Raw genomic sequence first — 16,364 nt, forward strand, 5'->3', positions numbered from 1 at the left:
CCATAGTCCTCATGGAGAACTTGCTTATTCATGATTTGGCAGCTTCTACCCGGGCTTTACGAGGCGGCCTTGGACATTATAAAACTCAAGAGCATGATGGCCTGAAGCACCGTAAGAATTCATGCTCTCCTCCACTACCTGCTCCTGTGGCCCACTTGTTGGGTGGGGCGGTGGTTCCTTGTGATTGGGGGATGTGTGTTACTCCTCTGCATCTACTTTGTCGTCATCAAGCTTCCACAGAGTTGTGTAATTTGCCACACAGATTGGGAAGCTGCTATTTTTTTCCTCTTCCGCCTCCGCTAATAGGGTTTCCATCTGTCACGCGCTCTGCTCCTCTATGCAGTCCAGATCAAGTTGTTCCCAACATGAAGACTCTTCCATTCTCCTGAATATTGTATAGTGTGGTCAGTTGTCTCCAATGAGGATCTAAGTAGGCATGATATATTATGCACATTCCAGTAATACCTAGAGCCCCCAACAGATTTGGCCCCATTGCGCTAGGCACTGTACATTTTCAGAGATGGTCCTGCCCCACAGATTCCTAATTTCAGCTTTAGAAAAGCAAGCTTTTCTAAAACCCAAGTTCAGTAGAAATATTTCCATTTAAAAAAAAAAAAAAAAAAAGACATCTGTCACTTAAAGATAAATATTCCCTGCAGTTTTGTGATCAAACTGTTGTTGTTCTACCAGGATCTGAAAGTGAATTGACCGTGAATCAAAGTGAAACTGACTAGTCCTCTGTAGTGGCCAAGATGACATTAAAACATGATAAAGTCTTTACAAATGTAATTTCTTTTAAATTTCAATTAAATCTAAAGTGTTAGCAAGACAGGTACATTTTTTTTTTACCCTACTGCACTGCCCTTTTAAAAAACAAACAAAAAACCCCCCTGCCCCTGTAGCATATGGTGAATATTTAAGCTTCTTTGAATTTTTCTAAGTCATAGCCTGTCCTCAGGTCCAGGTTTGCTCACTTGCTTTGTTTGGAATGAGTATAGCTCATTTCAGGCAATTAGTTAGCAATAGCTTTTTGGCAAAGGATGGAAGTGTAAGAAACGTGAGGGGAGACCGAAGCTTTTAGGTACAGATACTTGCTACTTGTTTTGACTCTTTCAAAAAGCCTCAGCTGAGCTGCAAAGGCCCTGTTAGCACGCTTTGTTTGAAGCTGGGCCGAGCGTTTATTGCAAACAGGTGGCGCCAGTTTCCTTGGCAATTTTACAAGGAGGAGGTGGGGTGAGGCTACTGTTTCTGGCCACGGTAGGGGCGAGAGCAAAACGTGAGAGGACCAACAGGTCTAACTTTCTGTTGAGAGCAGAAAGCCGTTTGTATGAATTGGGTCGCGGGTATAGAACATCCTGCTGGGCGTTGAGTGGGAGTTGGTAAATCTGCTAATTTAACTCAAGGGCCTTGATTTTATTTATTTTATTTTATTTTATTTTTGCAATGGGATTGCCCACCACGGACTTCGGGATCTGCGGTTACTGGCAGATCGTGCAGAGAAAGCAGCTGTTCAGGGAGAACAAATCCTCTGCCTCCCGTCTCCAACACCTCACGCGAACTAGAGCGAGGGGCAGGGGGCCGATACCCTTGGTACAGACTGTACAGACCCGGCTTGTACATTTCACGCGGGGATTCGAACCCGCCGCACCCTTCGTTGCTGTAGTTACCATGGAACGCTCCCCAACTCAAGAGTTCGACAGGGGAACGTTGGGTAGCTAGCTGCCGGGGGGCGGGGCCGGATTGTAGGGCCGAGGGCCTCAGGGATACAGAGTTTCTTGGGGGGGGGGGGGGGGAAGCTGCGTGTCTTTTTATTGTTGCCTTCTAGTGACTAAATCAGCAGGAAATGTCAGTAAACAGATTTCTGGAGCCGGGGGGAGTCTGCTCCGCTGCCCGGGGCTGAGCAAGGCCGCGGGCGGGTGCCGTTCCTGGGGTTTTGCGTTTGTTACACGGAAGGGGTTTAAACATAAAATAATTTCCCCTTCTCCTCCCCCCGCCCCAATTCGCGTGCAACGTGACTGTGCACCAGTGCCGGTGTCTTGCAGGGGCAGCCCTTGTTTCAGAAACGCGCCGCGCAGCCTCCTCTGGGGGGCTTGGTGGGTTTCAGCCGCCGCGGCGCAGGAGCCCCCCCCCCCACACCCCGGGTTTTATTCCCGCTTGATGCACGCACCCCCCACCGTGCAACTAGCTTCCCCGGCTTGAAGGTGCCTTTAGCTCTCATGGTCTCCGCCTCCCAAACCCCGCCGCTTGTTTTCCCTTCCCGGCGGGCAGGGGCGAGCAGCGCTTGTTCCCGAGGCGGGGGGGCGCTTCCCCCTTGCTCAGGGCCCCCCTGCTGCTGATCCTTCCCAGCTGCGGGGGGGGGGCTCATCCCCAGCGGGGGGCGGATCGCGCCTGCTGGTTGCCAGGGTGCTGCCGGCTCCGGGCGTTTGCAGGTGTAACGCCCCCCCCCCCGGTATCACACTGTATTGTTGCCAAATAATCCCTCCCGGGGGCGGGGGCCGGGCCGGGAGTCTGACGTCAGGCCGGAGGCTGGGAAGATGGCTGCGGAGAGGCGCCCAGTGCGGCGGCGGCGGCAGCGGGAGCCGCCCGGGCAGCGGCGTGGCTCTGCTGGGCTGGAGGGTGCGTGGCTGGGCCCCCGGGGCCAGGCCCCCGCCCCGGCCGCAGCGCGCTGAGCCCCCGGGGCCGGCGGAGCCCCCGGCGGCAGCCCCGGCCCCAGCCATGAGCGGCTCGGGGGACGCGGCGAAGGAGAAATTGCTGTGGAACGTCAAGAAGGAGGTGAGAGCCCGGGGGGGTGTCCCCGGCCCCGGGGGGGGGCTGCGGGGTTCGGCCGGGGGGGGGTCCCCGCCCGGGGTTCGGCCGGGCAGCGCCAGGTTCCCGGCCCCTGGCGGAGCAGGGGGCATAACGGGGAGCAGTGAAAACTGCCCCCCCAGTCTGGGGATTAGGGGGGTGCCCCGTTTGCAGTCCCGGGGTGCGGCAGCGCCCCCCCCCTTAGTGCCAGCCCCCCGTGGGCAGCGGGGAGGGACGGAGGTCTGTGCTGGCCGGGGGAGAAATCGGTGCACCGGGGGTCTGGCGCCAAGGACACACCGGTGCCACAAGGGGGCTGTGGCCGAGCCCAGACACCCCTCCCCAGCGCCTTTGGGGGATCAGTGAACCCCCCAGGCTCTTCCCGCAGTGGCTGGGGGAGGAAGCGGTGCAGCACCCCCACCCAGCGCCTGTCTGCCCTGGGGAGGGTCAGTGGAATGAACATCAAGGGGCTCCCCCCCTCCCCCCCCCCAGCAACTCCTTAAACTAGGGTGGGGGGTGAGCCTGGGCAGTGAGAGGAGAGAGAGCTGGGTTGGGGGAGACGTGCCCGGTTAGCTCAGGGGGCAGCCCAGGCTCAGCGAGAAGGGGAAATCCTCTCCCCCCCCCCCCCACCTTGCCTCCAGTGACACTCCCAGTGTAATGGGGGATCAGAGACAGGCTCATTCATAAAAGAAAGATGGAGACGTGCCCAGAATGGTGCCGCTTCCGGATCCTTACGGCAGCGTCTTGACCTGGCCCCGTGTAGGCTCTTCGGGGCAGGGACTGGCTCACGCTGGGGGTGGTTTAATCGGTGCTGGATACAGTGGAGTTCGGGCGCAGCTAGCGGGCAGCCGGGCCCAGGAGCTCTGCCGGGGGCAGGCGTGCGCGGGGCGCTTCTGTCGTTCCTCCGCTTGTGCCACCCGCTGTGGGTTAGATCGAAAGTGCCGCCCCGGTAATGCCAATTGACGTCCACAGAGCCGCAGATGCTGGGCCTCTGCACCGGGGTGATCAGCCGAGACGAGCCCCTGGTCAGGCTCTCGCTGGAATCAGTCGCGGAGCAAGCTCAGGCCTGAGAATGATGTCCCGAGGCTCCAATCCTGCAAATAACGACACTCATGCCAATTGGGAGGCGCTGGTGGGGCGAACGCCCCCTACCCCCCACAAGGTTATTGCCCTTAAGGTTCCGTACGCGGCGGAGTCGGGGGGGCAAGCCGTGACCTCAGACCGCCCTAGCAGCGGCTGGGCTGATTGAGTACAGGACCCCTTTCGGCAGGGGTCACACACGAAATCAGTAAAAAGAAAAGGAGGACTTGTGGCACCTTAGAGACTAACCAATTTATTTGAGCATAAGCTTTCGTGAGCTACAGCTCACTTCATCGGATGCATACTGTGGAAAGTGTAGAAGATCTTCTATACGCACAAAGCATGAAAAAATACCTCCCCCCACCCCGCTCTCCTGCTGGCAATAGCTTATCTAAAGTGACCACTCTCCTTACAATGTGTATGATAATCAAGGTGGGCCATTTCCAGCACAAATCCAGGGTTTAACAAGAACATCTGGGGGGGGGGTTAGGAAAAAACAAGGGGAAATAGGTTACCTATAGTGCGACTGGAGCAGTCCAGAGCGTTGCTCCGGCTGCATGGCCAAAGTGCTGCTGAAATTTGTCCTGGCTGACCCACTATACAGACGGAAGGGTGGCTAGCCCATGTTGCAACCTGGCACATGAGGGCAGGGGCCTGTTCCTGTACAGGAGCTCCTGGGAGTCCACCGACACTGTGTGGGTAAAAGGGAGGGGAGACTCCCTAGCCGGGGGACTGAGCGGGGATGAGAACAGCGTCCCTACTCGTAGCAGGGACTGGAATTTGCTCTCACCGCTAACCCCCAAGAAATGTCTGAATTGCCGCTCCTGACAGATGCCTAGCATTAATCGTGGGAGTTGTCCCGTTGACTTGAAGAGCGCACACCCATGAATGAAGTTTCCTATGCATTTAAGAGTTTGCAGGATTGGGACATTAGGGCTTGTCTACACTTAAAACGTGGTAGCACGTCAGTGTAGACACTAACTACGGCAGCGGGAGTGTAGGTAGTCCACCTCCCCACAGGCGGTAGCTCCGTCAATTGCAGAATTCTTCTGTCAGCCTAGTGCGGTCTCCATGGGAACTTAGGTTGACTTCACTACACTGCTCGGAGGTGTGGATTTTTCACACCCCTGAGCGACGTAGTTTTGCCAGTCTCATTTCCTAGTGTAGACCAGGCCTTAGAGAGCGTAAAACGTCACTGTCTGAGGTCAAGAACATGATCCAGGATCGTGTTTGTGAGAAATAGCACTGGGCGAGTTCTATTTATTCTTTCTATTTCAGGACTCGTAGGCCCAGGGCCCTGTTGATCTAGGCACTGTGCAAACACAGAACTAAAAGACGGTCCCTGCCCCAAAGGTTTTACAATCTAAGTAAACGCTTTGGCCAAACGCTCCGGCTTTTGTTGCCAGTGAAAAATCAGGACGTCGCTGCTGGATTTTTGGTCTCTTAAGTGACAGGTTTAATATTGCAACAAAAAAATTACGCTTCTGATGTGATGAATTTGTTTAATCTATTTGCCAATAAGGCTGATAGAGTTAAGAGTTTGCCTAGAGTAAATAAAATAAAGCTCTGGCCAGATTGAATTAAAATCTAATTTCCCTCCAGGAGGCAAAGAATGGGAAACAGAGGCTTTGTTCAGCTGCAATTGTTTAACCCTTTCTGTTACAGTTGCCTTTGTGACTTAGCAAAATAAGCAATCGAAGAATCTATCAGATCTGCCCAGCCAAATTACTGAAGTTCATTTCATAATTGTGTTCCGAAAGGTGGCACTAGTGGGGCCAAAGTGCGGCTGCAGTTCTTAGCAAAAACTTTACCGAGCTGCCCCTCCACTTCAAGAAAGGAAATTTTGGAGAGTTGAACCTAATGTAATCTAATCTATTGGTTTTATACTGCTGCAGTGTCCGAGCCCCTTCTATGTAAAATCAGTAGCAATAATAAAGTTTCTAGTGTATTTCGTAAAGGGGTCATTTTGGGGTCCAGTGGCTGGAAGATGAAGTTGAGACAAATTCAACCTTGAAATAAGACTTAATTTCCGAGCAGCGAGGGTAGCTAAACATTGGAACAGTTTACCAGGGGAGGTGGTGAACTCACCATCACTTGAAGTCTTTAAAATGAGATGAGATATCTTCTTAGAATGCGGGTTTTAATCCAGCTTCTGTGGGAGATTCTGCAGCCTGTGTGTACAGGAGCTCTGACTGGATGGTTGTATGGTCTGTTCTGGTCTTGGAGTCTGAGAGTCCCCCTGTTCGTTCCCTTCCTTCATGGGCCAGGGTGAAAACAGGAAGCTCTGCATTGCCCTCAATGTGCTCATAACTCTGCTTTAAAATAGTGACTATAATCAAATCAAATCTCATGCTTCAGGTAGATGCCTGCAAGGGTCAGGAAGGAAATTTTTTCCCCAACGCACAATTGGCCTGATCTGTTCTGGTCTTTTTCACCTTCCTCTTTCTTAAATGCTTGTCTGCTGTGTCTTCATGGGGCCAGGGTCCAACTGATCACCAGATCTGGGATCAGGAAGGGATTTTTCTTACAGGTCAGATTGGCTGTGACCGTGTGTGTGTGGAGGAGGAGGGGGGAATAAGGCATGGGAGGGGGTTGCCTTCCTCTGCAGCATGGGGTATGGATCACTTGCTGAGATCATATGGGCATATCTCATCTAATCAATCCCCTGCTGTTGCAGAGGCCTTGGGCATTGGTGGCATCTCAATCTCTCCTGTTCTGTGCCTGTGTCACAGTTTAATCTCACTCAAGTTACTGGGCCTCATGTAGGGGTATCTGGGTGCAATTTAATGGTCTGTGATATACAGGAGGTCAGACGAGTGATCTAATGGTCCCGTTTGCCCTTAAGCTCTATGAAACTACGAATCTGGCCGTAACTCACTCTTTTGTATAGATAAAGCTTTTATAAATCTCTCGACTCCTTTGTGGTATTACAAAAACATCACGTGGGTTTTTTTTCTGTGTTTAGGAACAATGTTTTTGGACATTCACGTCTCGTAATGACGCTTCTTATCGTTATGTGGTAGTTTGCCTAAACGTTTGTACGGCTGTGATCCGCTCTTGCTTAAATTAAATTAAGGCGGCTTGATCCTGCGTTCTTCGGGCACCCACAGTTCTCTGCGCTTTCAGCGGTTGTGCAAGGATTGGGTCCAAAGCATGACCACGAGGGGAGGGGTTTGTTTGCGGAGAGGCTTAAAAAGGCCAGTTTTGGAATCTGGGGAACCAGGGGTTAATTACCCCTGTATTCTGTGGTGGGGTAGTTAAACCAGCATGAATCAGAATTGTATCCACATGAAATGGCGGGGAATAGACAATATTCCATTATCAAAGGCAACAATCTAGCACGTGATTAGTCATCCTCTGCATTTATCAATATTTTCACTAGCTAAATAAAAATATCTATAAGAATTTAGGGACTAGCAGACTGGATCACACCCAAGGTCCTGTTAATCCAGTATCCAGTCTCTAACAGAGGCCTGTACCGGTTGTTTCAGAGGAAGTTGCAAGACACCCTGCAGGAGGCAATTAGGGGTTAGCCTGCCCACAGGGAAGATTTCCTCCTGACCCGCATTAGTAAGAGATTGTATTAAGCCCTGAAGCATGAGGTTTTATATCCCTTTCAAAACTCTTATAGTCTCCAACCAATTACAGTCATCTGACTGCGGTTTTGATCTTGACAGCGGCAGAGATAAGAGAGATTTCAGCACTATCTTGACTTGACAGCCCAGAAAAATGGCTCTATTGATACGGAGACAGCACTGGGCGTTGAACGAGGCTCAGTGATGAAGCCGTGGCTGAGCCGAAGTCAGCTTGCTTGTTGTAACTAATTAAGAATCTTAGTGGGGCTGGAGTTGCAAGGTTCCTGCTTCGTGCTTTTTCTTTTCCCTGACAAACCAGCCCTCCCGTGGTGCTAGTTTCGCCCGTTGTTATACAACAGACAGTTGCTCTTCCTCTGAACTGTATGAATAAAACCGGTGTCTTAAGACACAGCCTGTTTGTGGCATGTCTAACTTGTGTTGGGTCCAGGAAGCCCTGTCGTGCAGAGCTGGACAGATGCCCAGACTCTTCTATGCATAATTAATAAGGACATTTGGGATATGACCGTTCCTGCCAGTTCTACGTTAGAGAGGGAAAGGACCTGTCAGCTCAGCTGATGTGCGAGCAACAGCATATTTGCGGTTTGTGAATAAGGCAGTAAGAAAACTATGAGCATGACTGGTCTTGGGCAACCGGTTGCGTGTCGTTGGGCCGCACCCGTATCTTGCCCTTTGCCTGGCTTCTCTGCCTGTTTCCCTCAGCCGGGCTTTTGTGCTGATTTCCATTCTCCTCTCCTGTGCATGACGCATGTCAAATGCCGTCTAAATACCCTGCTTTTGCCTTCTTTGTACTAAAGCAATCTTAGAACGTGGATGTTCTGGGGGGGAGAGTGCAGGACTGGGAACCAGGAAGGCCTGAGTTCTGCTGTCAGCTCAGACACATCCTCCCTCCGTGTCCTTGGGCAAGTCACTTAACCCCCCTGGGCTAAAGAGAGATGAAAGCATTGGCCTTCCAGGCACACTTAGCATCAGGTTATGTAAGGTGCTTTGAAAGTGCCAGGTATTACTGGTCTAAGTGCAACTATTATTGCTCCTGGACGTTCCTCTGGGGGTTCAGGTGCAGTATAATGTGTCGTCCCCCCCAGTAATGCCTGCAGCCTGGCCTGCTCCTGAGTAGAGCCCCATGAAATGCCTTTTATTTTGTATAACTTTTCATTTTATTTTTTGGGAATTCCGTTTTGTTTCTTTTTATCCCCGGGGGGGGGGGGGGGGAGTCGAGGATCAGTTCCTGCCCTGGAGGGGGTGGGAGGTGCTGGGGGAGTGAGTGGCAGAGCAAGCCGGCCCTGCATTCATCCTGCAATGGTGGCATCTGCCCCAACCATTGCAGCCTGGTGCACAGGGTCACAGCACCACCCAGGTTTGGCCTGGCTTCCCCTCTGTCATGATGATGGGCTGCGGGGCGCGAGGGGGAGGCCAGATCTGAGCAAGTGGTGCTGCAACCCTAGCTCGCGATCTCCAGAGCGGGGAGTCGGGCCCAGCCCCATGGGACAGGAGCTGCAGTAGCAAGTGCTGCGGGGGAACGCTTTATACGTTGTTGTTTGTGTTGATTTGTATTTGCAAAAGACCCAGAGCTTGGCTCCTCAGTGCAGAACTCTCTTCGCGCAGACTTGATACCCCGCCTGGCAATTTGCTTTGGTGCCAGTGGCATGGTAAAGATCCCGGCAGTCTGTAGCTTCACAAACGGTAGCTGTTCAGCTGTTACATGGACGTGGGGGGAAAGTCCGACGGACGGGAGTGAAAAGCGGTGGAGGTCAGGTGGCAGAGTAGAAGGGCACCGATTCATGGCCGGAATCCAAAACCCCGTTACATGGTTTGTAACGTGCAGGTGGGGCCCTGCCATTAGACGAGGCCAGACAAATCCCCACTTCTGAACAGCCACAAATGTTGGGTTGTTTGAAACCCAGACCTGAATCTCTTTACTGGAGCCCATCTTTAATGTACAGGTGTTCTGCTGGGATGATATTGGGTTCACTGCATACTCAGGATGGGGAAAAGCCCAGCATCATTCTAACAGTAATGCTTAGCTCTGATTATATAGCCTTCTTATCTAGAGATCTCTAAGTTCCTTATAAAGAAGGGTAAGTATTTATTATCCCCATTTTACAGATGGTGAAACCAAGGCACAAAACTGGATGTAATTTGAGCAAGGAGCCACAACAGTGCCAGAGCCCAGATATAGTGGTTCCCAGCCCAGTGCTGTATCCACTAGCCCAAATGTCTCTTAGCCTCAATCTTCCCCTGAAATTACAGTATATGATGCTGTGTTGCTCAAAACATGCTGTCGTCTTCATTGGATCAAACTTTGGGGGCAGCAGGAGAGGGAAAAGGACAGGGTAGATTTGATTTAAATCAAAATGATTTGATCATCGTGATTAAATAGTCTTCCTGACTAGTGATTTAAATCGTTTTCTACATAAAAGCGCATTCTTGTTGGTGGTTATAACCTTAATACATATTCTTCACAACTCAGAGATAGATGTAGGTTTCATTTTTAGAAGGTACACACTATACATTTTTAAACAGTGATTTATTTTGAAAACTTTTCAGATTAGTTTTACAGCTATAGCGGAAAATGAATGAATGATTGTTTGGTTATTTCATTTACCAAAGGTAATTGAAGCAGATATTTATGAAGTTATTGGGAGGTGAACTATCTCCACTCCAACAGGATGATCATTAATATTTGGACCATTTTCTTGCCATGTTGTATTAGGAGGAGAACATCACCAGACAGACATTTACATTGTTTTATTTAACTGAAACAACAACATTATGTATTCTGGATTTTTTTCTTTAACAGAAAACATATAATATTTTAACAAAACAAGCATATGTCCCTCGCTCCTCACATTTATCTCCAGACTTCTCCTTGTCCAGATCTATTCCGCCCCCTGCAATCTTCTATTCATTGAACTTTTTGAAACTTTGCACTTTTAGAGAGAGGTAAGGGATTGACTTTGTGTACACAAATCTGCAGAGGGACAATAGAGTTGACGTCTGTTATTTCTCACCTCTATATATTTATTTATTTTTTTATTTAAAAATATTTTTGCTGTTAACAAGCATGTTATCTCTGGAGACACAAAACTCAGAGAACTGTTTCTCAAAAACAGAGAACTGCAAAACTAAGCATCTCTGATGGTGTCTTCTAGACTGAGTGTGAGTCCCATGGGGTAGATAGAAAGATTAGCCTAAATAATCTATACAAAAGCCTGCGGAACCCCATAAGATTGGGTCCCTAATCCATGAACTGTTGGAAACTCATTTACAAAACTTTTCTTAAACATTACATGAATATACTGTCTCATACTATAGAATTAGAATTTATAATCCCTATTCCATTATGAGAGATCTTTGAGCTATAATGTATCTTAATTAAAATTCTTTAGGTAGGCTTTTTCCTCAAAAAGCATTTTATTAAAAAAATCCTATTTAAATAAAAAAAATCAGATTTTTTTGATTGATTTTTATCCATCCTGGAAGAGGAATAGCCATGTAGCCACACAGGAGGCCTTGTGGCCTAGTAGATAAGGTAATTTTAGGCATTCAGGACTCCTGGGACACCGGAGACTTGGCTCCTGTTCCCACCTCTGTAACTGGCCTGCTGAGTGACCTTAGGTGAGTGATTTCACCTCAGTTTCTCCATCTGTAAAATGGAGCTAACTAGACTGACCTTCTCCGTAAAGTGCTTTGAGATCTACTGATGAAAAGCCCTGTACAACAGTATTATTCGTAGTGAGGTTCAGTCTGCTGCTATATCTTTTTGGAAGTGCTGTAGACATTAAAACTTTTTTTTAAACCTGTTTGTTTGATGACGTTTCAGCCCGCACATATCTCTATGTTGTAAATGTCTTATTTCCCCCCACGCGACTGATGCTGTTGATTGAGTTTCTCTTTGATCACACTGAAGGTCATGTCGTCCTTGCCTAGGGATAAACACATTTATCCACCGTACCCATGAGGTGAGGGCTGCTTGGATTCGCTTCTGTTGTTATACGCTGGCCCCAGCTTTGGTTTGTATTTAGTCTTGTAATGTTGCTTTTGGAAACAGCTGCAGGTGTCTGGCGTCTTGTTTTGTTTTCTGGAGAATGTTGAAATGCTTTGTTGCTTTCTTGTCTTTAGCGCTCAGAGAAATAGCATTGTAGTCAAGTTCTCACTGTCGGTTTATGATGGACTATATTAAAATTATATGGAAAATCTAAATGCGTTGCTTCCCGCAACATATCTTTTCGGTACTAGAGATACTGGGAGCAAACATGAACGGAAGGCAGTGTGGGCTAGTGATTAGAGCAGGGATCTGCGAGACGAGATCTGGGTTCTCTTACAGTTTGTCCTTGGGTATGTCACTTAAAATCTCTCTCTCTGCCCCTCAGTTTCTCTATTTGTGATCAGCGAGGAACTTGGTGTGCTACTGTGCTGTGTTACGTATTTAATTGGGATACCACTGTGACAGCAAGGAATGAATTTAGATCCTTAAAAACAAAACAAAAAAAACCCCTACTCCTAGAGTTGAAGAAAAATCTCCATTGTGCTATTAGCAGTATCCTCCTGCTCCTGAATCACAGACTTCTCCCACTTGAGCTAAAAGAGAATCCCCGTTCACCGTTAGCGGTATAAGGCCTATTGCACAGTTGAGCAATTCTGATTTCGTCCACTAGAGGCCCGTGGTGGTACATATTAACCAGTTCATTCCAATACTTGCCCACCTTCTTGAGGGCCCTTTTGAATGCCTCTGATGTAATGCCCATGTCTGCACAAAATATAATTGTGGGCAAGTATCTGCAAGACGCGTTGGAGTCAAGGGAGAAAAACATCCAAAACTCTGACCTGGAGTCGGATCAGCCTGATCCCAGGCGGAATTAAGTACAGGTGTATCAAGCTCTTTGTGAAGGGTTTTCTGGGCGAAATCAAAGGGATCGTCAGCCTGGTGATCTCTCTCCTCCCTGCTCGCAGTGGGAATCAGGACCCTGTCGAGCACTGCAGGAGACAAGGGGCTCCCAGCATTTCTGCTAATGGGAGTGCACATTCTCTGGATCCCCTCTTCCAAGCTTGCCTGCAGCGGGCTGCTGATTTGAAGGTGCTACCGCTGCCTTTAATAGGATGTCGTGAACGTTCCTTCTCAAACGTGGCTCAGAAGAGACGTTACAGACCTTTAGATGAAAGCAAGAGCTGGAAGCTGCCTTGAAAAGGCTGCTGCAGCTTCTCACCTAATCGGGGCAGATTTTTATCTGGCCTCATGTATGAATGGGCTAAAAATAGGTAAGGACTGGAACAGGCTTCCAAGGAGATTGTGGAATCCCCGTCACTGAAGGTTTTTAAGAACAGGTTAGACCATCACCCCTCAGGGACAGTCTGGATTTACGTGGTCCTGCCTCAGTGCAGGGGGGCTGGATTGGGTGACCCCCTTCCAGCCCTACATTTCTATGATTCTCCGACTTCATGCTGGGACTGAATTGCTGGCTACATTTGAACCAGGATCTTTTTGTTTGAATTCAGAGCTGCTGCTGGGCGCAGGGTGTTTTGGGCCCACGCCGTCCTCCTTTGCTTACCCCCCGGATGTCTGGAGACGTGGGGCTGTCGCTTTTCTCAGAGCCTTGTTCACGTGATTTTTAAGCGCTTGAGCAGCTGAGGAACATTACAGGAGAGTAAAGTTGCACGCAGCAGACTGAGCGAGCCAGCCTCGAAATCACTAATGTCCTGCTCTCCCCCAGGCAATACACCGACACGCTCTTTGTCTGGGATTCACAAAGTAGTGACACCTAGCTCTTGTCCAGTGCGTCATGTCAGGAGATCTCAAGGCGGTTTACAAAGGGGATCAGTATCATTATTCCTATTTTTATATAACAGCCGGTGTGCTTTGCCTCCTCCATACCGCATCTCAAGCAGAGCAAGCTTGCTTACGTGGTGTGGTTTGGCTGGGGGTGACTAGGTGGGGGAAGAAGCTCAAAGGATGGCAAGTGAAAACCAGCATGGAGCCCATGGCTTTAACTTTCATGTCACGAAACGACCCAGTGTATTTCCAGATGACACTGCCGTATGATGAGCGCTTTGGCCATTGACGTTGCATTGAAAGTGATGACTACAGCCCAGGGCAAGTGGAAAGCTGGCACATGGTCCAGATTTTGGGTTTAAAGAGAGAGAGCCAGGAAGTTTAAGGCAAAATAGTGGGTTTTGTTCATACCTGTATCTGAGTGTATGAGTTTATATAAATATAATCACTTTTGTCTACTAAACGAATCAGTGACCTGTTTGTCTTAACCCAAACATTGTAATATCTGCCTAGTGCATGAGACTCTGAAAGTGAAACTGACTAGTTCATTTTTATGGTCCAAGCCAAATGGAAGTGTTGAAGGTAGATATCATGTAGGATTTTAAGAGTTAGGGTGGGGCTTTCAAAGGCACCTACGTAACTTTCAGTGAGACTTTTGCTCCTAAATCATCTAAGTGCCTTTGAAAGTTCCACCCATAGTTTTCCTGTTTTTTGGGGTTTTTTTTTAAAAAGCTTTGTTTTTAATCCACTTAAGTTTATATTATTATAGGGGAAGCTGGTAGTGACTCTGGTAGGTGGGTTGCCAAACACTTACCATTATAAAAGAATCTTGCAATATTTTTTTTAAGAGCTCTAACACCTCCATTGTTTGCAGCCTATGAAATTCAGCGCGGGGGAAGCCTTTGGCTAGAGAAGTGCCTTTTCTTTGTCCCGAGAAATTCCATTTAGGTTTTGCTGAGAGAGAAACTCAGGCAAATCACCATGTCTACTCTCTGACTGCATTCCTTGAGAGAATTTTGGCTAAAACTGGTCAGTAAACAGGATGAATCTTTCATGAAATTTGGAGGGGGGAGGGGGAAACAACCTTCAATATAGCTTTAATTCTGCCCCCTTATGCATATGCATTGTGGTCCAGCCGTTAATTACATTATCATATACTAATTTTTTCCAAAGGAACCCTCCTTCATTCAGTCACAGGATGGGCGCACCAGGGGTCAGAATTAAGGTTGCAAAGACAGCCTTAAATCTGGTGTTTTCTAGCTTTGGAATACTTAACTTTGCAACCTAAATAATGTTCTCTGTGGATGTAATCATTAATCACACTCTGTGTAGAGGCTGCAACCAGAGTATTGGCACTGAACGTACACCGAGTAAGAGACAGCCTTTCCCCTGAAGATTTCATAGTCTACATAGACCGACAGAGGGTGAGAGGGGGAACAGAGACACAGGGATGTAAAGTGAGGGTTTGTCTACATGCTTTAATCTGCCCCGCAGGGGTGTAAATTTTAGTTCACTAAACGTTCCCTAGTGTATGTCAATGTCGTTCCACGGGTGCACTGGGGAACTTTTAGTGTATGACAACAGGGTCAGCATGGGCCAATTAGTGTGCAACATGCTAGTGTGGATTGAAACTTACACCTCACTAAACCATGTATAGACGAGCGCTGACTTGCCCAAAGTCAAACCAGCTGGTCAGTGGCAGGGCCAGGAAGTGTGTCCCGATCTCCTGGCTCCCAGTCCAGTGCTCTTTCCACTAGATTGTGCTGCCTCTCAACAATGGTACATATGTAGGATTTCCAACCTGGCAGCATCACTTTATGTAGCTTGCAGTATAACTGCTAATGCCTGACTGTTAACATCACACATGTTGCTCTTGTATTCTCCTCTCCAGTCTCAAATAATGTGGTTACCCATCTCCATGGGGGCGTTCTCAAAGGCTGCTTCCCTTCACTCGCTCCTTAAAGCAGCAGTCCATTTCCCATGTCACATTATTTCTAAATCGCCTCAAACTTTAATGATCTTCTAATATTTTTTTTTCACTGCTTATACTGAATCTATTGAAATTCAGTTCTCTTTTGTGCCAAGTGGTTTGAAATATATATATAAATATTTTATTTCCCGTAAAACCTTTCAGTTGAATCCTTTTGGAACGGCTTACTAATGTATTTGCTTTTTTCGCGGGTGTTTCCACTGGTAAAGAATTTATTTTGTTGACTCTAGTAGAGAGAGAGATGTAATATAGTTTGAAGATTTGACTCAACTGGGCTTCATGCCGAGGCTGGCTATAAGTCTGTGTTTCAAACCTCTCTCTCTCTCTCTCTCTCTGCTGGAAAATCTGTTGTGAGAAGGAGGCCCATAAAGCAGGCTTTTTCCAGCTCCTTATTTGCTGCCTACTGAAATGGTGCTTTTGCCATGACTGTACTCAAACCAAGCTCTCGTTCCAGCTGGAAAACGAATATCAGAAGGATAACCTTAGCGGCTTCCCTCCTGAAAGATCCCAAAGCACTTTAGGAACTGGAATTGTTTTTCTTGCCACTGAAATGCAGCTGCTTCTAGGATGAACCATGGCATCTGTTTGACATCGCCCCCCGCAGTGCCAAGCAGCTCTTGAGCAGAGGAAGTGAAGAATTAGTCCAACTGAGACTGATGGAGTACTCAGTAATTACCCCAGCTGAAACTGGCCAGGATGCTGGGGTAAATGCTGCCTCTTGAAAGAAAAATGATGTGGATTTTAGACAACAGCAAGTGACCAGAAGCCCAGGTCTGGGTTTTGTCCCAAGCACCCGCAACGCTGCAGCGTCCTGTGATAGCCCTCCACCCTGGCGTGATGTATGGGGGGAGTGTCCCCTACTGAATCACCAAGCCCGTTTCCTGCAGCACCTCGGCGATCTTTGGAGCCCTCCAATCTGAGCACTAACCTGCTTGTAACTTGCCTAGTGTGAGTGGAGTTTGTGTCATGGCTCTTAAAAGCAGACTTGTCACAGCTGTGGGAAACAAGACGAGCAACTTGGTCATACGCTGTGTTCATATTCAGTCTTAGTGACCCAAACACAAGTGTGGGGTACATGGCACCCTACTGGCACCAGGCCTGTTTTGGGATCTACAAGGCTACCGACAGTGCTAAGTAATTATTTAAGTAA

At 48.4% G+C, this 16,364-nt stretch overlaps 1 protein-coding gene across 7 annotated transcripts in view; it reads left to right on the forward strand.

The window, feature by feature from the left end:
- The first annotated feature begins 2,519 nt into the window (after positions 1-2,519).
- The window catches only part of SGSM2 (small G protein signaling modulator 2), a 145,499-nt gene continuing 131,654 nt past the window's right edge, over positions 2,520-16,364 (forward strand). For 3 of the 7 annotated variants that reach the window (XM_037880354.2, XM_037880358.2, XM_037880360.2), the window contains exon 1: positions 2,521-2,772. In XM_037880354.2, the coding sequence (XP_037736282.1) occupies positions 2,716-2,772 (57 nt within the window). In that variant the 5' untranslated portion in view covers positions 2,521-2,715. Of the gene's footprint in view, positions 2,773-16,364 lie in introns of all 7 variants that reach the window. The other 4 variants (XM_037880355.2, XM_037880361.2, XM_037880359.2 and 1 more) reach the window with 2 other exon arrangements.

The sequence above is a fragment of the Chelonia mydas genome, chromosome 17, assembly GCF_015237465.2.
Source record: "Chelonia mydas isolate rCheMyd1 chromosome 17, rCheMyd1.pri.v2, whole genome shotgun sequence".
NCBI classification, from domain to species: domain Eukaryota; kingdom Metazoa; phylum Chordata; order Testudines; family Cheloniidae; genus Chelonia; species Chelonia mydas.